This window comes from Echiichthys vipera (assembly GCF_963691815.1).
Source record: "Echiichthys vipera genome assembly, chromosome: 23".
Classification (NCBI taxonomy): Eukaryota; Metazoa; Chordata; class Actinopteri; order Perciformes; family Trachinidae; genus Echiichthys; species Echiichthys vipera.
In genome coordinates, this window is record NC_139848.1 from 6258067 (window position 1) to 6281890 (window position 23824).

General features: G+C 43.0%; 3 protein-coding genes across 4 annotated transcripts; 2 read left to right on the forward strand and 1 right to left on the reverse strand.

The window, feature by feature from the left end:
- Positions 1 to 3627: 3627 nt before the first annotated feature.
- Positions 3628 to 4695, forward strand: LOC310964738 (C-X-C chemokine receptor type 1-like; the record flags this gene model as incomplete). The annotated part of the gene is made up of 1 exon (XM_083937997.1): positions 3628 to 4695. One exon carries the CDS (start codon positions 3628 to 3630, stop codon positions 4693 to 4695), a length of 1068 nt encoding a protein of 355 aa, XP_083794123.1.
- A 3839-nt stretch (positions 4696 to 8534) lies between these two features.
- On the forward strand, positions 8535 to 13957 carry slc19a1 (solute carrier family 19 member 1). The gene is made up of 5 exons (XM_083937798.1): positions 8535 to 8993; positions 10033 to 10816; positions 11809 to 12001; positions 12139 to 12280; positions 12749 to 13957. Exons 1-5 carry the CDS (start codon positions 8688 to 8690, stop codon positions 12950 to 12952), a joined length of 1629 nt encoding a protein of 542 aa, XP_083793924.1. The 5' UTR covers positions 8535 to 8687; the 3' UTR covers positions 12953 to 13957.
- Positions 13958 to 15685: 1728 nt separating this feature from the next.
- LOC310964615 (uncharacterized protein) lies at positions 15686 to 23285 on the reverse strand. Of its 2 annotated transcripts, none has more exons than XM_083937806.1 (11): positions 23061 to 23285; positions 21375 to 21524; positions 20439 to 20564; positions 20150 to 20310; positions 18860 to 18959; positions 18683 to 18781; positions 18561 to 18581; positions 18064 to 18084; positions 17809 to 17826; positions 17652 to 17708; positions 15686 to 16926 (listed from the first exon to the last, which is right to left on the reverse strand). In XM_083937806.1, exons 1-11 carry the CDS (start codon positions 23134 to 23136, stop codon positions 16898 to 16900), a joined length of 858 nt encoding a protein of 285 aa, XP_083793932.1. In that variant the 5' UTR covers positions 23137 to 23285; the 3' UTR covers positions 15686 to 16897. The 2 variants fall into 2 exon arrangements, with proteins under 2 accessions (XP_083793932.1, XP_083793931.1); XM_083937805.1 differs by having other exon boundaries at positions 18683 to 18784.
- Positions 23286 to 23824: the final 539 nt, after the last annotated feature.

The window sequence follows — 23824 nt, forward strand, 5'->3', positions numbered from 1 at the left end:
ATTGTTCCAACAGGGAGGAACGAGTCACCGGAGATGATACTGGATTTCCCATTCCAGTCATGTCTTCTAGTGAAACCCTACTGAAATAAAGTATATCATTATACCCCCGTAGGTATCTGTAAATATCTGTAATTTAATATGTAGTGGAGTAAGTCTGTGATCAATGTCACTTGTTCTTTAACACCTTTCAAACAAAAACAGAAAGACCGCAACTAAGTCATAAAGTTTCCTCTAACATGATGAAGTATGCGGAGTAGTAAAACTAAACGTTGGCGTCAGTCTAATAACAAGGTTTGTCAAATAATAGTCAGTAATTGCTGTACGTGCTGTCAACTCCACACAATACAGCACGGTTTGACTGATGTGTGACAGATCAGTCATTTTGAGCCTTTCCATTGAGAAGTTTTATTAAAGAAGAAGTTCACGAACATAATTAATAAGGAAACTGCTCTTCTATTATGCAAAAAATAAACATATTCTTGTTTCTCCAAATGGCTTTAGTGCAACACACCACCAACACTCAGCCAACAAGACTGTGCCACGGCCGGACTGACGATTTTAACCACTTTTTCATCTTCAAGAAACCTGAATCATATTTGATTAATTGATTTTTGTGAGCCCTTTACAAAAACAGTGTTTGTCGTTAACTGTTTCACTAAAGAGGCATCCTCACTCTAAACTTCTGAGGTGGTTTCATTCAAGAAGAGTGTTTAAAGAAGTAAAATGATCCAATATATGATAAAAAATAACTTTTTTAGGTCAGGAACTGCTAAACTACCCAACTGTAGCCTACATAAAATACTTCAAATTAGCTCTACCTTCAAATACTTCACTTTCTTAAACTTTAAGTTCATTTTGCTGATTACACGTATGTGCTTTTACTGAGGGGCGACACGGTGATTAGCACTGTCGCCTCACAGCGAGAGGGCTCCTGCTTCGAATCCTGGCTGGGGCCCTTCTGTGTGGAGTTTGCATGTTCTCCCCGTGTCTGCGTGGGTTTTCTCCGGGTTCTCCGGTTTCCTCCCACAGTCCAAAGACGTGCAGGTGTTCGGTTCATTGATGACTCTAAATCACCCGTAGGTGTGAATGGTTGTCTGTCTCTGTTCGTCTCTATGTGCCCTGTGATAGACTGGCGTCCTGTCCAGGGTGGACCCCCTCCTCACGCCCGATGTCAGCTGGGACCAGCTCCAGCCCCCCGTGACCCCGACACGGACAAGCGGTTGAAGATGACTGACTGACTTTTACTGATGCAGGATTTTGAATGCAGGAATTTTACTTGTAATTGAGTATTGTAACATTGCTATATTGGTACCTAATGTCTTATCAGAGTATGATATAATTTAAAAAGGGAAGAAGAGTTTATTATGATTATAATAAATAAACATCGGGGTGGTGAGAGCAGAGTATAGTCCAAAAGGAAGTCCTTTGTCAAACAAAGAAACTCATAAAAAGTGTTATCTTAAAGAAAAACGCATGGATACTGCCACACTCCAACATCAGCTAAATTCCAAGCAAAGGTGGGACTCTTAAATGCATTAGGGCCTCAAAGTTCGCAGGAATCACCTCTGGTTTCCAACTTTAGAGTCAAAACACGCTGATGAGACGATGACAGATGGGGATCTGCTGAAAAACAAATGTTTCACTTGTGTCCTCTTTGTTGGAGCATGGTGATAAAGGACCCCAGGTGTATATGCAACACTTCCAGAGAAGGGGACTATGTGTTAAATATATAATATTAATATTATGTTTTGCTTTGACCAGCAGCTTAATAACTTGCTCTGGCAGTTGGTTGCTGAGTGAGGTTTCGCCCTCGGAGGCATTCATTTGTGAGGTTGTGTGTGAAGGTATGAATGAATACATGCATGCTTTTGTTGTTACAGTCAGAACCGTAACCGCAAATAACACTGTGTGTGAGTGTGTGTGTGTGTGTGTGTTTGTGTGTGTGTGTGTGGGTGCATTTACTCATGCAGCACAGGCATTTGTAAATCTTCTGTGTCACATTTTTATTATAAGGCTGACGTATAACTGCACAGTATCTTCATTTCTTCAAATTATAAAGTGACTGCGAATGTCGTTGCAGCAACAGAAACCTGGTTTACGGTCCATCCACCTTTAAAAGTTAGTGTTGAGCTTTGTCTTCATTTGATCAGCTGTTGCTGTTGATCCAAACAGTGTTTACCTAAGTAAGCAGAAACTAAAAACCGGCCGTTCTCGTTGAGGGACCGTCCTGCGACAATACTGTCAATTAGTGCCGTGGAGCCTTTATGTCTCCGTTATGTGGCAGCTGCAGGGACGACAGCAGTGATGCAACACGCTGCTATGTTGATGACTGTACATCGTAGTGCTATGAACCTGAATGAAGTGATTCATGGAGACAAAGGGGAGGAGATACCTTTGTGTCTGGATACACACTTAGCTGTTCTTTAAGACCAAGAGGAGGAGGAGGAGGAGGAGGAGTGTGGCCCTTCTAACCTTTCATTACCGATGTGTGCTGATCTTTTTTTTACTCTGCATCAATGAAAACCTTTATCTTTACTCGGTAACTGGTGATTTTAACACTGAACACGGTGTGGGAACAAAACAGGGGAATGATGTTTTAGTTTTGCAAGAGTGAGAACAAAATATTTCATTTCCAGAAAGTGTCACGGCTGACATCCTGACCTGTCGGTTTGCAGAACACCTTACAACATCCCCCTGGTTACCCAAGGACTTGCATCAGAGGCTGGGACTTCAAATGAGTTGTCCCAACAAATGCATTTAGGACATACATTTTTTCTAATCAGTGTTGGTTGATTAGAATAGGAGCACAATAATACTATAAGTCTAAATGCCCAATGACCACGCTGGCCCAACTTCCATTTATATCTATAATAGAAGACACCATTCATTACATTATGTGCACCTGTGCTGTTTCTACTGTGGCATGTCAAAATGTCCTCTGTTAGAGCGTCGTATTGCAGCAACAGCCGATGACGCAGGCACGTGCAGCAAGTGGCATATTGTGGAACGAAACAGGACGTTGGGTCAACGTGTTTTGAATCACACTTAAAGGGACGCTCATTGGCACACACTCATTTGGGTGTTGAGCTGTTGTCATCTTTGAAAGCTACGGCAGAGCCAAAAGGTGAGCGTATGGACTTATATATATATATTTATTCTCATATGTGGAACATTTGTGTGTAGTAGAGGAAGACTGCATTTTTCAAACAACAAACTAACCCAAAAATCTGATAAAAAGTTAATTAATAAAGAATAAAATAAACCCTAAATACACCACAAAAGGTAGGTAGCACTCTTCTCTGCTTGTGCTACTGTTTAAATTTTAATATCCAGCTGTCACATGTAGTCATAGTAGCTGTAATAGTGACTCAGCTTGCTTTAAATCTGCACAGTGCAGATTTGGCAGCCCCGAATTGTGATCTTTAAACCTGGGTTTAAGTAACACCATGCATCCCATTGCTCTTTAATTTAGTCCAGTGCTTTAATTCTTTAAAATGTCAACACTGAGCGATGCAGGAGGCAGAATGTGGAGGATTTCAATCGAGCTTCAACATGACAGAAGCTGAATCAGTGTTTTTGTTCTGCTATGATAGTGTACTAATTTAAATCTCTTCTCCATCCGTAGCCATGTCGTTGTTCTTCTCCTTTGATGATTATGAACTGAATGAGACCATCCACGACAATAACACGCCCTATATTCCGGATCCAGAGACGTTATCGTGTGAGATAAAAGCGCCGGATCCTACAGTAGCTGTGACCAGCTGTTTCATCCTCATCGTCATCTTTTTACTGGCGATACCGGGGAACCTGTTGGTGGGGTGGGTGATCGGCACCAGCAGACAGAAGCTGACTCCATCAGATGTGTACTTGTTTCACCTGACGATAGCAGATGGTCTGATGGCCCTAACCGTCCCGTTCTGGGCTGTAGCATTGGTCCAAGGATGGATCTTTGGAGACTTCATGTGCAAGCTCCTCAGCGTCGTCTTTGATGCAAACTTCTACACCAGCATCCTCTTCCTGGCCTGTATCAGCGTCGACCGTTATCTTGTGATCGTGCGGGCCAGTGAGAGTCGCCGGAGTCGCCAGAGGATGTGCAGCCGGCTCCTGTGTGCAGCAGTGTGGGCCCTCGGCGGGGCCCTCGCCCTTCCCGCGCTTTTTAACGATGCCGCCAAGCTAAACGACGACTCAGAGAGGATGATTTGCCATGAAACCTTTGACATAGGCCGCAGCTCCTTATGGAGGATTGCTGCTCGCGGGTTACGCCATATTTTTGGCTTCTTGCTCCCCGTGGATGTCATGATAACCTGCTATAGCATCACCATCGCGAGGCTGCTGCACACTCGTGGTTTCAAGAAGCAGCGGGCCATGAAGGTCATCACAGCGGTGGTGATCGCGTTCCTGCTGTGCTGGACGCCGTACCACATAACCATGATAGTGGACACGTTAATGAGAGCCGATCTGATAGTGTTCGACTGCGCTTTCAGGAGGTCAGTGACCAAGGCTTTGTTTGTAACTTACACCCTGGCTCTGTTCCACAGCTGCATCAATCCGTTCCTCTACGCCTTCGTGGGAGAGAAGTTCAGGAACAGAATGATACAACTTTGTCAGAGGAAAGCAAGGCCGGAGAGGACGTCGGGGTCAAAGTTCAGCAGGTCGACATCTCAGACCTCAGAGGGCAACGGAGCTGTTCTCTGAAACCTCAATAGACTTAAAAAGAAATCTACGTTCAGATAATAGGTCGTTTCCATCTGTCACACATTCTCTGCTTCTGATTTGTGGTGCATTGCTGCCATCTATTGAATTTGCAACTGTTCCTACTTCCACTTATTGAAACCCTAACCTTAACTCAAACCCCTAACCCAGGCGTCAGTGGCTCCCTGTCGCTCTGCCAAAAAATAACATGGAAATAAATTATGCACAGTGGACAATCTTTCAAAGGGAGCACCTGTTCTCGTGGAGTTCGTGGAATTGGTGGAATTGGGGCGGCAGTAGCTCAGTCCATAGGTGACTTGGCTGGGAACCGTAGGGTCACTGGTGCAAGTCCCGGTGCGGACCATGTATGGAGCGTGGACTGGTGGCTGGAGAGGCGCCAGTTCATCTCCTGGGCACTGCCAAGGTGCTGTTAAGCAAGGCACCTAACTCCCAACTGCTCGGGGCGCCGGTCACTGGGAGCCCCCTCGCTCCAACATCTCTCCTTAATTGCATGTATATAGGTCCTGTTTGTGCATGTGTGTATTTCGGGCCTGTGTGTGTAACATGATTAATGATTAAAATTAATTTTCCCCGTTGCAGGATAAATAAAGTAATACTTCTTCTTCAAGGTGGTTTTTAAAAAATAGTATGTGAAACTAAAATATGCGTCACATGCTACGGCTAACGCTCAGCACCTTTCCCTGCTAATCTGGAGTTTCTAAACCCGCGCTGTCAGGATGCTAACTGTGGATAAACCCCACCCAAAGAACTTATCGGAGGAGAATAGAGTGTTGCGTGGAAAGTCAATCAATTTGCTTTCACTGCCAACAACAATTAATTTTAATGACAGGTAATAAAAATCATAATAGTAATAGGAATGAAACATCAACAGTTGTCTTTATTTTTGTTCTATAATTTCATAAATGCAACAAACTGTAGGTTTTTTTGGTATATTATATAACTATATATACAACTTTGTGACATCAAATATGTTTTACGGCTCCAGACAAATTTTACTTGGTGAAGAAGGGGAAAAATGGCTCTTCTGATAGGAAAGGTTGCAGACCCCTGCCCTAACCCAACCCTTCCCATGTGCATGTTCATTTTTCTCATAACTCATAACTTTTTAACCAAAATATCTTGGATTGCATGTATTTTAAATATACAGAAGTTACTGTAGTGGGTAATCAGCTATTCCCCCTGACACTGCTTTCATCGTCCTGCTGATGTCTTTGTATTTATTTATTTATGCTGCAAAAACTGTAAATAATGTTTTTTTTCAATAAATGTCCAGACATGTTTCAACTGCTATCCACATTTCATTACAAATAAAATACTTTCCTTACTTTCCTGCACTGACTGATTTAATATTGTAGACATGTGGTGGGTTAGTATTCACATGGTCTTTCTCGCCAATACAATAATTAATAAATCATCTGTCTTATATAAAAAAAAAATATTTGAGTTTGCAAATTGTGTCAAACCTGCAAAAGATAAGTCACCACCACTTGAATATCCAATGAAATCTCAATTTTTAATCCAACATTTCTTAGTAAAATTCATTAAAGTATCATATTGCTACTGCAGAAGTGTGTGAACCAGCTAAATTCAAATTATTATTGTACTGTACTGTTAAGTTAACAAGTACAACATTAACATTAGCGACATTATTAAAACACTTAACGCCACCTAACAGACGATAAGTGTAGTAATGATATATTATATTATGTTATACGTTTTAATATTATTATACAACATGTTCATGGAGTTGTTATAATTGTTTATCTGTATTAGTAGTTGCACTCTTTGTCCCCCAGATGGCGAGAAAAGCACCTTTAAAATACAAAAATGTAAAATTAATACAAAATGTTTTAACCTGTGCCATCTTGGATATTATCAGGCACTAAATAAAGAAGAAAAAAAATCAATTTAATGCACTTTTTAATTGTTAAATAAAGTTTTTTTCACCGTTTTGTCGCAGAAGTAAAACCGCAGAACTCCATTTCCCAGAAGTCAGCGCGGCGCGAGCAGAATTGTGAAAGCTAAAGCGCCGCAGCTTCAGATGGAGCACACGAGGTATGTAACTCAATTTGGTGAATTGTGCATTTATAAACAAACAAGTGGAGCTAAATAATAGAAAAGTAGCTTGTTGTTGTTTACGCTGGGCTCTCCGTTACTCGTTGTTTATGTCAACAAAAGCTACACGGGAGCATTGTGTGTGCACGTTAGCCGGCTTGCTAGCTAGTCATAACTTCGCACCTGTGTTACCAACGGTCGTTTAGCACATTAGCAGCTAACCTAGCAGCCAGTGAAGCAGCGGCAGGTTAACGCACTGTGTTGTCTCATGAAAGGCTTGTGTAACTTGTTTACTGTGCCAGACAATCTCGACACAAGTCAGGCTAAGTAATCAACGCCTCCGCTGTGTGTTCACTGCCTGAAACCCTGAAAACACTTGGATTTTAGTGTTTTAGTGTTGTTGTTTTTCAAGGTTTGAGCTGCTTGAAGGTGCTTGAAGTGCATGTTATATGGGGTGGCATATGTGATACAACAGAGACAAGAATGCACCTTGAAATGCTTCAAAAGTGCTTGAATTTGAATTTAAAATTAATGTAAATATTGTGTTTTTATCTAAATTTAGCATTAACAATTTACAGCTTTAAATGTAATGTTGAAGCAGCAAATTATTATTATTATTATTATTATTATTATTATTATTATAAATGTTCAAACTCTTATGGTTTTGTGACTGTGGAAAATGTCAAATATGCATAATGACACCTATCACATTTACTGTCCTGTGTAATACACAAATAAATGTATTATTTGACAGTTTCTTCAGTAATGTAAACTGCCTGTTCAGAATCAGAATCAGAATCAGAATCAGGTTTATTGCTAAGTATGTTGGACATACTGAGAATTTGACTCCGGCTCATGCTTTACTCACAGTTCCAAACATTTAACAGGACAAACCTAAACATAACAATAACATTAACAATAGCAGAACAATAACAGAACAACACAGAACAATAATTTAAGATAAAAAATAGAGGTAATATTAATCTACAAGTTCAATAAACTGTCCTATGTAATACAAAAAGAAACGTATTATTGATATTGTTAATCTATAGGCCTTTGTCTTTTATTGTTGTGTGGGTCAGAAATGCCAAACTGAAGATCACAAAGTGCCAAGTAGAAAAGTGCAAAATACGCCAGTGTGTTTCCTCTCCAGACCTGGACCTGAATCAGCACCTATAGCTGTGTCAAAGCATGCCCCTGGTCTATGTTGCAGATAATCTCACTTGTTGCAGCTGTTGAAAAAGCTCAATAATACTCATCTGTTCTATTTAATTCATATGTGTGTATTTGATGCCCTTTTGTGCACAGTTTTTAGCTTCTGGTCAAAGTGACAAGCAGCTGGAAGACATCACATGATGATCATTGTTCCCCATTATCTAATCATCTGATATTGTTTGCACCAAATAATCAATTATTTGCTAAAATAAGCAGCTGATGCACAGCTTATGATAATCATTGTGAATTGTAAGCCCTCTTTGAGTCAAAGCAGCGAGTTCTAGTCTGCCATAACGCAGCCACGCTCTAGTTGCAGCTGTCTGCACGGTGTCACAACAGTCTAACCGACAACATTGTTATCTTTTCAGGTTAACAAAGACACCAGACCCGTCGGCTGGATAGAGCGCCGTCCCACTGTGCAATGGAGCAAAGGTCAACGTTTCCTCTAACATGTCAACGGATATAACATGTAGCATTTTAACCACCTGGTCCTCACCCCGTTTAATGGTTCATGTATGACACTTCAGTATTCTCTGGCATGAAGAGGCAGTTTGAGTGAAACCCAGACGTTTGGGTTTTCATGTCCTCATTTCAAGTAGGAAGTCGCCAGCTTTTCCCCACCAAAACATATCCTCACATGGTGTTTTGACACAGCAGAAAAAAAAAAGTCCCGCTCTGCACAACAGAGTGGCCCGGCTGACACAATGGTGGCGGATGACACAGCGGGAAGTGGGGACGGATCGTCAGAGGGGGAGAAAGAGATGGACCTGAAGGCGCCGACGTGTGAAGACAGCGGAGGACGCGAAGACGGAGACGTAGAGATGGTTGCCGCTGCTTCGGAGGGCCCGTCTCCTACCGAAGGTCCCCCAGAGGAAGCCGGGGGGCCCAGAAAGTGGAAGTTGTCCGTGCTATTCTTGTGTCTCTATGGGTTTATGGCATCGATAAAGCCTGGGGAGCCCTTCATCACACCATACCTGCTCAGCACTGAGAAGAACTTCACCAGGGAGCAGGTAAGTGCTGGTTTTTATACGGGTACATTAACCTTTGTTTGAACACCAGGGCAACTGCAAAATATTGCCAAATGAAAGACACAAGACATGCCAGTCATTGTTTTGCAGAGTTGCGCCCCGGTGCTCGTACGCAACACTGCCCAGAGAGTACAAAATAAAAGTTAACCTGTAAGACTCATAACATAACATTACATAAGTTTCCCTACATGCAGTCAAGCACTCGTTCCACATTAATGAATGTCCTGTGGGGAGTCTGCTGATCCATCTTACTGTGGTCAAAGGTCACATTCCTCCATAGTTGGTCAGTGTAATAGGTTTGTAAGAGGTTTACAAGTTGATTGCTAGTTTCATTTTTTCCAGAGTTGACCCTGGATTTCTTCCAAGTATTTTTTTACCCGTCAGGGTGTCTTTCAGAGAGTAGAGTATGTTAAAGATTTGTCAAACTAGAACGGACAGTGTGTGATAAAACATGCTTTGTTAGATCAGAATGGCAGTTTTGCAGCTGAGCCCCCTCTTGCTGGGTTTAACGCACATTTCACCGTACATTTATCTGAAGCAGTGTCACCTCCATGCTATAAAGTCCTGTATTTATAAACTGTAATCATTCCTGTTATTAGTCCTGATTTTCTTCCAGTTAAACCAGTTTCACTTTATTAAATTAAACATGTCATCATGTTGTTTCACATCCTGTTCTTGTTGTAAGCTGTCCCAATGAATGCCACAAATTAAGCATGTAATTAAAATCTGACAAAAGCGTTATTAGGATTATTGTTTAGCCTGTGTGAAGGGTGCGTTCTGATATGGGCCACACCTGTTATAATACATACAATGCGTTATATTGCATACATTATAACAGGGCAGCAACTTTCATTTTCATGAATTATTCATTTAAGGATTATTTTCTCTAACTCAAAATGTCTATAAATGCCTGGTTTTGTTATATTTATAAACTTTACAGTAATATAAATCAGTAATAACACTGCAAGATTTATTATCATCGCCTCACTCATCTCTCAACTGACTTTACTGTCATTTCCAGGTGACCAATGAGATCACTCCTGTGCTGACATACTCCTACATGGTCGTGCTGGTGCCGGCCTTCCTGCTGACGGATCTTCTGCGCTACAAGCCGGTCCTGGTCATCCAGGGCATCAGCCAGGTGGTCATCTGGATCATTCTGCTCCTGGGAACCACCCTCTTGGAGATGCAGTTCATGGAGTTCTTCTACGGTATCACCATGGCCTGCCGCGTGGCCTACTCCTCCTACATCTTCTCCCTGGTCAGTCCGGCCCTCTACCAGCGCGTGGCTGGATACTCGCGCTCTGCGGTCCTGTTGGGGGTGTTCACCAGCTCGGTGCTGGGTCAGCTGTTTATGTCCGTAGGAAATGTTAGCTTCTTCACCCTCAACGCGATATCTTTGGGTTTCGTCAGCTTCGGTCTGACACTCACCCTGTGCCTGCCCTGGCCTAAACGCTCCTTGTTTTTCAACCGGACACAGAACCAGGAGCAAAAGGAAGTGGCGGCGGTGGCAACTAAATCAGAACTGGACAAAATAAACCCAAATGAGAGCAACTCGCCCTCTTTAGCCCCTCCGTGCCCCGCATCACGCTGGAGGGATTCTGTCTTTGTGCAGATGCTGCTCGAGCTGAGGAATGTGGTGAGGAGGCCCAACCTGAGGCTCTGGTGCCTGTGGTGGGTGTTCAACTCCACGGGGTACTACCTGGTGCTGTTCTACGTTCACATCCTGTGGAACAAAGTCCACCCGGCCACTGAGAACAAGAACGTTTACAACGGGGGAGTGGAGGCAGCTTCTACCTTACTGAGTGAGACACTTCATGAGCATGAGTCCTTTTTATGTTTGTCTTCACATTGGCATGCAGCTCCAGCTTGCCTCCTACGTTTAGATGCAAATATTGCGACAACTCCTCTGTGCCTGAAGGGAGTGTTTGTTTTTTTCATTGATCTACGATTCTTTGTTAAGGATTTTGAATAGAAAGATGGTCTCAAATATTAAGTAAGAAAGTAAAAAATACATGGATAGAGGGGTTTGAATGGATTATCCAGCTTTGACCCACGAGAACATTATGTTGTGGTTTAAACCCACTTGTTGTACCGGTGAATGAAGATGCGGGAGTTAGGTAAACGCTCTGTTGTAGATTGAAGTCTAAAACATGTCTTTTATGATGTGTTGGTTTCCTCAAAACAAACTCAGAGAAAACTCGGCACTCTAGTGCTTAAAAAAGGCAACAATTAATGTACAAAACGATGATTAACGGAGAACTTTTTTCCAGTTTACGTTGTTGAAATTTAGCATAAAAACTGGTAAGGACCCTGAGATTAACATCAGTAAAAGGCATCATCTTTGCACCTAAGACATTTACTTTAGTCCCTGTAGTTAAGAGGTGGAGTCATTGATCCCCCACTTTTAATCCTGTTGAGCTATTACATCAGGTCAGGTCATCAGTAATTGCCCTTTAATGAGCTGTCAAGCACAAAGGTAGCGGTTTGTCTAAGTAACCTGGAAGTCACGTGCAAGCAGTAAAAGGAATGTGAAACCAAATCTAGCAGTAAGTAAATGATAAACTGGCACTTCCTTCAATGGGCAGCAGTTATTGATGAGTACAGATTGACTTGTCTATTAACTATATGTTCAATTTGCATAGAAAGTCATATGTTCAACGTATGTGACAATATAAGATGAAAGTAAATGACAGGAGTAAGGATTAAGTGCCCGGTTTGCACAGTATCTCTGCCCTTGTTTGAATCAGCCCATGGGACAGGAACAGTGTTTTGAGCCACGTGTGTCTTTCTGCAGGTGCAATCACTTCCTTCGCCGCTGGCTATGTGAAGATCCGGTGGAACGTCTGGTCCGAGCTCGTCATCTGCGTCATCACAGCGCTGCAGGCCGGTCTGCTGCTCCTCATGGGCACCACAGACAACATCTGGATCTGCTACTTGGCCTACGTCCTCTTCAGGGGCTTCTACCAGTTTCTGGTGCCAATTGCCACGTGAGTGCCAAAAGGAAACATATTTTTTAATCTCAGTATGAAACAACAGAGCTACCTGCCTCAGCCTGAGTGTCTGAAACGGGAGCGCCGTACTCATCCGTCCGGTCTGTGGTGATCAACGCACCATCTCTCCATAGTTTCCAGATAGCCTCGTCGCTCACCAAGGAGCTGTGCGCCTTAGTGTTTGGCATCAACACCTTTTTGGGGACCATACTGAAGACCATCATCAACCTGATCTTTTCTGACAAGAGAGGCCTGGCGTTGGATGTGGCCTCTCAGGTAAAATCCTTGTTTCTTACCTTTAATGCTTGAAGCTTGGCCTCTATAGCTTTCACCTGGATTCGTTTCCTTTCACAATACGCCAGGTCACACATGTGCGGATCGCTTTACGCACAGAATTGTATTTTTTAAAGTTCAGTGACATTAAAGTTCAATAGACCTTTACGGCCGACTTGAGTAGAGATATGTTTGATGTGATTAGTTCCACCTGTGTCCGTAAAAACAAACGTGTTATTATCAAGTTCAGTGCTGTTTCTACCTTTTTTAAGAGTTTCTAAAAGGTTGCAAAGACAAACGTTTGAGCAGCTATAGAGAAGTAGAGAAGAAGAGGCGTCTTGTTTTGAATTAATGAGGAGCTTCTTTTCCAATGACAGCAGAGCAAGTTTAGGTTCGTCAGGTGCTGACGTGATGATGTTGACGTCAGCAAATCATATTTTAAGATGGTCTATTTTTTTGTTTTGTTCACAGTTCCACGTGTACTTCATTTACTTCACCATTCTCACCGTCGTGTACTTAGTCTGCGCAGCTGTGGTCATCATCCGTCACTATAGAAACCAGCCCAGGGGAGGAGAAGGCGGGGCCAACGGACCGGCGGCGCCCACCGAGCTCAGCCCGATGGCTGCCGACTCGGAGGCAGAACCTTTGTCCAACGGCAGAAGTGCCAAAGCATAATACCAGGAAAAGTGTCTCGCCTTAAACTGTTTTCTATCAATACTTAGATCCCAGTGTTTGCAAATAAGCTCTTCAGACTCGGCGAGAACAATCATTTTAACCCTGTGGAGTGGACGGGGTGGTTTCAGTGGTTGCTGCTGAGCCTTAATAATAGAAGTGCCTCTGCTGCTACCTAAAGCTCCTGCACCGGCGTCTGGTGTCCGACGCCCCGGGAAAGTTTTTATTTGACTTAATAAGCCGATGATTTGCTGTAACCGAGAAGAGTAAATTCTACTTTTCTTTAATTCAATACAAAAGAGATCCTTTCGTATGGAGATGAACCCTCTCCAACACAGAGAGGGAGCTTTTTAATGCGTTTTGTACAGGAAACAAGGATTTTCAGTCGTGACTTTATAAACTGTACAGTGATTCCTCTGATCAAGTATTACTTTAAGACTTCTTCAGGTTCCACAGACATTCTCCTTTCATTCACACTCCCGTTTGAATGTTACAGTTTGATTGTGCCATAATTGCTTTTTTACAGACAGTTTCTGTATTGATAATCTCAATGTCATAATCAGATTTTATCAGTTTATCTGAAGCTGTACACTGCAGATTTAAAGCAGTGGGTTATATAATGTGATTTAACACTCTTAAGGTTCTTTGTGATGTAAAAGCTCCACTCGTTCGATACGTTGGGACTGCAGAACGTGCTGTGTGGAGAGCACAGGTGAAAGCAATTCACACAGACGTGCACTTAATCGACAATTAGTCTAAATCCTTAAACGTGAAATATCTTTTTAGAGTTGATGTTCAGCAGTATGTGGGGTGGTCAAATATTGCTGCTAACTCACGGCCTTTGACTCTATATTTTACTCTTTAGTCCGGCTGTTTTTACGTTCATTCATAGGAAAAACTTCTAGAAAACACGTCTAGAGGACATAGGAACGCAGTATTACTTGATGCATCAGGAGCCATCATTAAGTAGTTGTTTTTAAGTCGATTTACTTCCTTAAAAGGAAGTTGTGACCCATGATTTTGGATCTACGGATCTTTCTTCTAACATACTCGAGAGTAGTGAGTTTTGAGTTGGATTGTACTAAAGTTCACAACGTAGATTTCTTTCTTTTGTTTTTTTTAAACTTGATTGAAATAATTGCTGCATCATAATGCAACTGTGAATCTGAATGCTGTAAAAAGACAATAACTGACGTTAATCGTTTATTTTTATTCACAAATAAATGAATTTGGTGGATGAAAAGCTCCTTTTTTATCTTTTTATTTTATGTAACGTGGATTGGTACTGTGGGCATCTAGTAAGGATGCCCCCTTGGCGCCTCCCTAGGGAGGTGTTCCAGGCACGTCCAGCTGGGAGGAGGCCTCGGGGAAGGACCAGGTGGAGAGATTAGATCTCCACACTGGCCTGGGAACGCCTCAGGATCCCCCAGTTAGAGCTGGTTAATGTGGCCCGGGAAAGGGAAGTTTGGGGTCCCCTGCTAGAGTTGCTGCCCCCGCGACCCGACCTCGGATAAGAGGCTGAAGATGAGATGAGACTGGGCATGCCCACCTACGTGAGCTAATACAGTAAGTACCTCATACAAGCCCACTTCAACCCATACACACGATCTCTTTAACGTGAATCTTTCCCCTCATCATAAACTGTTGATGTTTCATTCATTTCAAGGATTTTTGCTTCTGAAATCTTTGCAACTTTATTTGATAAGTAAAAAACTTAGTGTCCTGTTTTACAGTTGTCTCCAGCACACACTTCTACAAGTGAGTGGGATATTTGAAACGTTAATACCAGACTGTGTTTGAGGCTGTTTGGTCAGCTGCAGTCTCTGCTCACCACATGAAGACCAAGAGTCCTCTGTTCTTATTTGTTTTTCTGCGTTTCATACTAAACAGTCCTTTTGTTTTTATCTGGGTTGTTTCTACAGCTGAACACAGCGATGTGATGAAACCCTCTCTGCTGTAAATCCACTTCTACAAGAGCCCGTGTCTCCCTGTTGAAAAGGTTCTCTGTAATGTAACTCGTGTCCAAGAAAGAAAAGGGAACACGAGATTTGCAGAGTAATGTTTGCTGTAGGGCGCTCAGTCAGCAGTCTTGCCCTTTAACCCTGAAGTCCTTTGAGTACACAGTGCAAAAACCAGAGAATCACTCATTCAGCACTGCATCTGCACCCGATTATTGACTTTAATGAGATATGTGTTTACTTTACATTGTATAAGTGTGGACCTTTGTCTTTACATTTGAATATTTCCATTGAGAGGCCGAGTCTATGGGAACATGGTACAAACCCATGGGAAGCGAACTTGTTCACCTTGAAACTCTTGAACTTTAAGAGTAAAACTCAGCTGATTTGCATAAAATCAACGCCCTAAATGCTACTCATGCTCTGATATATATAATCTTCAACTATAAGGTCATTTATAATAGTGTTTTAATAATGTGTAAAAAGTTACTTCAATTCAGAGCATATACAGAGCGTGACAAATCATGGTAATCTGGTGTTTATTTCACAAGCAAAATTACATAAACCAATAATTAATGGCTTTGTACTGTATTTAGGCATATATATATATATATATATATTATTATATATGTATTTATGCAGAGAGAGCAATCCTCAGGACACGTCACTGTTCTGTTCTGCTCTCAACGACTGCCAAACGTGTCCGTTTGCTGCCCTCAAGTGGTTCATTGTGGACGTGTCCATTTAAAAACCGGTGAAAAGACACTGATGGTTGACATTCTGTCCCTTTTATTAAACACAGCCCGTATAAAAACACTTCACTTATACATTCTTTATATTCTACAACATTTTAATAAGCCACAATAAATATGAAGCCCCCGGGGTGTGAATGACTCAGTGCCTTCAGTGGAAACGTTGGAGCGTCTAGAGCTGTCTACAATTAAAAAAACTCATTCTTAAACAGTGCTGCTTTGCCTGTTATTCCACACGTCATTAAAATAATGTGAAAGTTAATACATGACAAAGGCCAAAAGCATCTTTGGAAGGAAAGTGACGTGCAAAAACAAACTCCTTCTGTTTTAAACACATTAAAAAGAGACAAAAACCAACAGAACACGCATTAAAATACAGATAAAATCAAAGATGGAGACGAGAGAATGAGATCTGGGGAGTGATAATAAACTTAACAAAAAAAAAGCTAAATAAAAATAGCTGATTGACCTTTTTCCAAGCTTGAAATCTCACAATATTTGGTTCACAACACATGGTGGCTATTGCAGAGGAGTCAGCAGTAAAACACCGTACAATGCTGTGATTGTTGGTGGAGCTGGCCGCCCGAACCGCACAATGGCGTGTCTTTTCCCCTTCTGCCATCCGTCCAGTTCCTCCCCACACATTCCAGCTCTCCTCCAACACCGAGGCTGAGCGGATCCACACCCGACCCGCTTGTTTAATGAGCTTGGGGTGTCGGTCGGTGTCAGGTATGCGGCCCGTCGCAGGAAAAAGGCACTTTGCAGGGTTTCCTGGTATTGTCTAAACTGTAAGGGCCCCTCATTGGAAAATCTTAAAAAAACACCTTGAGATGATCTTTTATAATGTTCTGTTCTAGTCATTTCTGCAACCGCAACTCTATTTTTATGACATGCAAAATAAAATGTCCCTTCTTAGTGTCTTTTTTATGTGCAGCAGGTTTAACAGCTACTGGATAAACTCATGTCTCCTGTTTAAAACAAGCAGCAGAACTCCAGTCTTTAAAACATCTTTTCAAGTGTCTTCAACTTCATTCTCCCTTTTTAAAACATTATCCTTAAGGTAATTTCACTCTGTTCGATTTATTCACTTTAGATCTGACGCATTGGGGGATTTTCAATAGTGTGTGGACTGTAAGCACAGGACAGACCGATCCAATGTACACTTCTGGATTTCCTGAAACTCTTCAGCTTCCCTCAGTCGTTGTTTAACGTCTCGTTTTACACCTGGCAGGTCCCGACTACGCTGTGCGGGTCATTGGTGTATCCTCTGGCAAAAGGCAAAAGGGATGAAGAAGAGTCACGTACCGCTAGTTATATATATATAAATATAAATATATATTTTGCTGTAAGTGGAGAGACAGTAAATGATCACAGTAAGATCGCACTCACACTGTCCTTCCGCACCGGGCCAAAACAGTTTTTTCGGGTCAAGCCTAGTGCGTTTGACCAGTGTGAGTGCAACCACTCTGCGCATAACTGCGGCCAGCTGGCCGTCCACGGCCCGTTTGAGAGAGGTGGGCTATTGTAGAGTGCGTTTGCACATGTACGAGCACGAGCATGACACCTACGGCGGTTCTGACGTCATTTCCTGTGCGCCTGTTCGGACATAGAAAATAGAAGGACGGCCCATGCGCGGACATTTAAAATAATGGCGGCGAAAGGTTCACGTTGGTGTGATGCGAAGGTGGAGTGTTTACTGCAGATTTGTTCGATGAAAATATTCAAAAACAGTCGACAAGACGCACAAAAACTCCGGGGTCTACGGAAAGATTTGGAAACAAAGCGACGCATCGTGATGACGTCATCAATGCGTGTGACGTGTTACGGCGTGATGACGTATAGGCAGCAAGAAGCATTCTCCGAGGCCCAGGTAGTGTGAGTACAAACGGGCCTGGAGGGGGATGCAAGTACCCTAAAGCACGGGGCGCGGTGCGGAAGGACAGTGTGAGTGCGCCCTTAGACACAAGCGGGTGATCTTTCCCTGCATCTTACCGTCTGTTTGTCCCGTCTCTTGAGCAGTGGTGCCGTTATGTTCAGCAGCGTCTCTTTCTGTATTAATGAGACAGACGCACAGTGTGAATGTCAGCGTTTTTGTCTTAATAAAAAGAACAGAAATCAATACAGAAAACAGACGGTGGCTGAAACTTACGTGGCTTCCTCCAGAAGTCTGTAGTGGAGGAACACAGCACAGAAGCATTAACAGAAAACACACACAAGAAGACGTCTGTTATGTAATCTGTAAAGGCGGTCCCGAACCATGCTCATTTTCAGGTTTATACATGCACTTACATGCTTTAATGTTCTCACAGTCTGTCTGAATCAACCTGTATTCACCCTCTGTCTGAAACGCTCGGTTTTAGACATGGGACTGTAAAGGTATAAATAAATAATGTAGGTTACCAACCTGCTTCCCATGGCATGGATGCTGCAGGGAGACAATTACAGCAGAAAATATGTCAAGCTTTAAAACAAGTTACTTAATTTATACAAGAAATACCTACACCACACCCCAGAAATCCATATTTTTAGAGATACTTTCAGCCAAGCAGGTAAACCCTGAATAAAAGGAAGTCCGCAGAATCGACCAAAGTTATTTCAGTACCACCGTAGGATCCTACTTCATTCTGTGATCGCCTACATTTCCCAGAATCCCTCTTAGATAATCTATAGCAGGGCTGCCCAACCCTGCTCCTGGAGAGCCACTGTCCTGCATGTTTTAGGTTTCTCTCTGCTCCAACACACCTGAGTCTGATGCTCTGCTCGTTATCAAGCAGCTGAAGCTCGTCACAGGTGTAAGTGTGTGTAGGAGCAGGGAGAAACCTCAAACATGCAGGACAGGGGCCCTCCAGGAGCAGGGTTGGGCGGCCCTGGTCTAAAGAGAACAGACAAACACTTTCTTACCTTTTTGGAAGAACCACATTCCTGTAGGAGATGAAACAGAACGATTACGACTTAATACTTCTCTCACCGTTATCAGACTTGTTAAATAAATACAGAAATGCCCAAAATCTGCGAGCTCTCACCGGCTTTAACTCTGTGGAGGACAACCAGCAGCAGCACAGACGTCAGCAGACAGATGAAGACTACGACTCCCGTGGAAATGTTTAGTGTTGCTTCAGGTGCTGCTAAATGAGAAGACATACACATGTATATAATATAATATAATATTTAATAACTAACTAATATATAAACTAACTTACTATCACTTGTGATGAAAGGACTGGGGATGGGTTGGCTGCTCTCCTGACTCACTGGATTCTTCAGCTCGCAGGTGAACTTGTTTACACTTGCACTGTCGTCCTGAAGTTACACCGAAAGCGTTAGTTTTACCAAATATTTATGCACGTATACCATATTTACAACCTGCTGCACCTACTGTCTGTCTAACTCTGTGTAAATGTGCTGAACAATGATAATTGGTTACCTACTTAAATGGAAAAACACACGTAATTGTTCTTTTTTAAGTTAAGGAAATAAAATGTGCTTAAAGGGGCTCATTCATTCATTCATTCATTCATTCATTCATCTTCAACCGCTTGTGCCTGTCAGGGTCGCAGTGAGGCTGGAGCCGATCCCAGCTGACATCGGGCGTGAGGCGGGGTACACCCTGGACAGGACGCCAGTCTATCACAGGACACATAGAGACGAACAGAGACAGACAACCATTCACACCTACGGGTGATTTAGAGTCATCAATGAACCGAACACCTGCACGTCTTTGGACTGTGGGAGGAAACCGGAGAACCTGGAGAAAACCCACGCAGACACGGGGACAACATGCAAACTCCACACAGAAGGGCCCCAGCCGGGATTTAAACCAGGAACCCTCTTGCTGTGAGGCGACAGTGCTAACCACCACAAATAATTTTAATAAAGTATGGAATCCCTTTCTTAACCGTAAAGACAAAATCCAATTATCTGCGGTTCCTTTTTCCTTCAATTTGTACAAATACATATCCAATAGCCTACTACTTTAAACAATCCTTTCTTTTTATTGTTATTTATTTGTAATTTTTGTATAATATGTTCTTTTACATGATGTAGTGGTTAGCACTGTCGCCTCACAGCGAGAAGGTTCCAGGGTCGCGTCCCAACTGGGGCCCTTCTGCGTGGGTTTTCTCCGGTTTCCTCCCACAGTCCAAAGACGTGCAGGTGTTCGGTTCATTGATGACTCTAAATCACCCGTAGGTTTGAATGGTTGTCTGTCTCTGTTCGTCTCTATGTGCCCTGCGATAGACTGGCGTCCTGTCCAGGGTGGACCCCGCCTCACGCCCGATGTCAGCTGGGATTGGCTCCAGCCCCCCGCGACCCCGACAGGGACAAGAGGCTGAAGATGAATGTTCTTTTAGTTAAACTACCACTATGTTCGGTTCAGTTTATTCTGATTTGAAGGTTATTATAACATCCTAAAAGTGAGGAGTTCATCCAGGAGCATGTCGGTGAGCACTTCCGCTTAACTCTGAAGACATTTGCAGATATATAAATAATACCTTTTGAATGTGTTGTTCCTTAGATGACCCTGTCACTTTGTCATCTGACGTCCAGCTGTAGGTGACGGGTCCAGCGCCTGTGGTGTCTCCATCACAGGTCAAAATGCAGCGGGTCTTCTCCTCATCACAGGATTGAAGGACAGTGGGTTTGGGGACGGGAGCTGTTGTTGTTGCAGAAACCAACATTAGAAATAGGTCTTCAGAGTCACGATAACCCCGTCATACGATCAGGTTCCCAGATTAAACGTCACCAGGAGTTAAACTCAGGAAACACGATGAATGCACTCACAGATGAGGATGAGGCGCGTTGGATCCTTGACAATGTTGTTGATCTCTGGTGTGTACAACCCACTGTCATCCCCGGTCAGTCCTGTGATAGTCATCTCTCCAGTCGACGTGTTCAGGCGTCCACGTTCTTCAAACACACACAGACATGAATGGTGTTAGCCAGGGATCCACCCAGATGGATGTTTTTCTAAGTCCGTAGGTGACTCAGCTGGGAAATGGAGGGTCGAGGTTCAAGTCCCTGTGTGGACTGGTAGCTGGAGAGGTGCCAGTTCATCTCCTGGGCCATGCCAAGGTGCTGTCGAGCAAGGCACCGACCCCCCCAACTGCTCGGGGCGCTGAGCCATTGGCAGCCCCCTCGCTCCGACATCTCTCCATTAATTGCATGTATATAGGTCCTGTTTGTGCGTGTGCGTGTGTGCGTGCGCGTGTGCGTGTGTGCGTGTGTGCGTGTGTGTGTGTGTGTGTGTAACATGAATAATAATGACAAAGTGAAAAAATTGAATTTCCCTTGCGGGCTAAAAAAAAGGAATTCTTCTTTCTTTTTCTTTTTAGGGCCGATGCCCGATGACCGATACATACTGCTGATTATCTTGAGCTGATGCTACTTTTTCTCCCTTAGTTTACATCATAAAAATCACACGGTGGTGATAACTGTTACGAGTCTCAATTTTTTTTTAAAAAGGAACAATTATTGAACTTAATAAGGCGTCTCCAGCAACACAGAGCTGCCTGTGGACGCCTGTCTGTAAATAATGACAGGAAAAAAAACTGTCAGCAGCCAGTATCGGCTGATACCGATACACGTAAATAACACAAATATCGGCGGATGATATCGGCCAGGCAATGTATCGGTCTATCACTAGTGTTAACCTCTCAACAGTCTTAAACTCACACCACTGAATGAAGCACACATTTAATAACTCCCGGCTCAGTTTACCTGCGAACTGACGATAAAGATCGATATCTGTCCCATCCCATTGGACGGCGATGTCCAGACCGTGTTTCCACATGATGTTGGTGATGGGGCCGGGTGCAGTTCCTGGGTGGAGGACAACTTCATCGCCCAGCTTTGTGTAGACTGTAGTCTCTGCAAGGACCAGAAGACGCTGTGTGTGCTCATTTTGTTCACTCAACTTTACAGGTAAGGCTTTTCTTATTCATGGCTCTTCTATGTAAACTGATATTCCCATTCTACACAATTCTGTGAACTGCTACATTATAATCTATGGTGCTATTTTCAGTTCTATTCATTCTCTTTATGCTTTTATTTCTGAGTAAGATTGACAGGAAATGGGGGAGGGAAAGAGAGAGAGAGAGAGAGAGAGAGAGACAGAGACAGAGAGAGAGAGAGAGAGACAGAGACAGAGAGAGAGAGAGAGAGAGAGAGAGAGAGAGAGAGAGAGAGAGAGAGAGAGAGAGAGAGAGAGAGAGAGAGAGAGAGAGAGAGAGAGAGAGAGAGAGAGAAGAGAGAGAGAGAGAGAGAGAGAGAGAGAGAGAGAGAGAGAGAGAGAGAGAGAGAGAGAGAGAGAGAGAGAGAGAGAGAGAGAGAGAGAGAGAGAGAGAGAGAGAGAGAGAGATGACATGCACAGTTGTACCCCGCCCGCTGCGGTGAGGACTCAGCCTCAGTGTAAGGAACACCTGCTCTTCCGGGTGAGCTACTACGCGCCCAATGTTCTATTCTACACACCTTTTTAATGATATTCCATTGCTAGGCAACAGCCCGGGTCCTTGTTAACTTCCCACACATTGAGAATGTTTATGATTTAATCTACGCACAACTATTTTTCTATTTGACATGTTTCATCATCCAGCTATATAACACTCACTTCTGCTCTACTCTGTTTTATTTCTAGCTCTTCTAACTCTAACCTCTTCTGCTCTATTACACTCACTTCTGCTCTACTCTGTTTTATTTCTACCTCTTCTGCTCTATTAAATTCTGTTCTATTTCATTCCTAAATATGTTGTGTATATTTTACATCGTGTGTGTTTTGAAATCTCAATAACTTTGGGAAGTGTTTTATCCTGGAGGATTCAAATAAACCCTGATAAGAAATAAGCCCCTCCAGGTTTTTGCAGTTTATCATTTGGCATTTTTTGTTCTAAATCAGTTCAATTCAATTTTATTTACAGTGCCAGATCATAACAAAAGTTATCTCAGGACACTTTACAGAGCAGGTAAAGACCACACTCTATGACTTATTTATGATTTACACAGACCCAACAGTTCTATGTATGTTTTTAAATTGTGCAAACAATAAAATCATAATGATAATAAATACAAATATGACTATTTCCACGTTCTTTACATTTCAATTATGTACTATATTCTAATTCTAACTATATTTATATTCTACATAACACTAGCCAGCTTGTATCTGCTCTTTTCTATTGTACATTACTCTTTTATATTCTTTTCCTGACTCTTTCTATTCTATTCTCATGCCCTCATGGCCTCTGTGTTGCATTTCTGTAGTTTACACTGGGTGGGGCCATAGATATGGGGAAATGACATTACTGCGACACAACTTGCACATCATGTCACACCCATACCACCCTCCACAGACAGACACCAGTCTAAAAACAAACCAGCTCTAAGGTGATCTCGGTGTAAAAGCCTTACCGCAGTCTGCAGGCACCGCCGCCAGGGAGAGCCACAGCCAGCCGGCCAACACCGCGGCTGTGACGGGCCGCCTCATCGTCCCCTAAACGCTCTAAAACCACAGGAAACCCGAGGTGCTTCTGTTCTGAAACATGCCAAACAACTTCATTCAAACCCTGAACACATCTCAGGCGGTGTATGGTCTCTATAAAAGCAGTCAGCGGGCTGTGAGAGTGGAGAAAAGGGTGGAGCGGCTGAAAGTGAAAGTTGAAGTGAAACAGGCGCAGATTCTCTCCGTGTCTCCGCCTCCTCCACCCACAGGGAGGACGTGACTCTCTGCGTCCTCCACAGTCAACAAACGTGTGTCACTAACCAACACAGTCACTTTTGTAGTTATTTACGTCTGGAAACAGTGATATAAATCATTATTCTGCACACACAACAATACAAAAGTCACTGCTCCGCCTCCTAGTGTGCGTAATTTGTCCCTGCAGCCTGAAAACCAACAAATCCCAAATCCTTTATTATTAACAGCATATTCACAAATGACAGGCCACTTTAAGATGAGAGATCCAGATGTGATGTGATGAACAGGGCTGCATTGAACGCATCATCTGTCCCCACAGGAATATTCTCATTACTGTTACCAAAGAGGGGTTCCCTCAGCTGACATGAATGGTGTTGGCTGGGGATCGACCCATATGGATATTTTAGGGCCGATGCTGATTTGTTTTTCGTCAGCCGATGACCGATACGGGCTGACGATTTTCTTGAGCCTATATTTG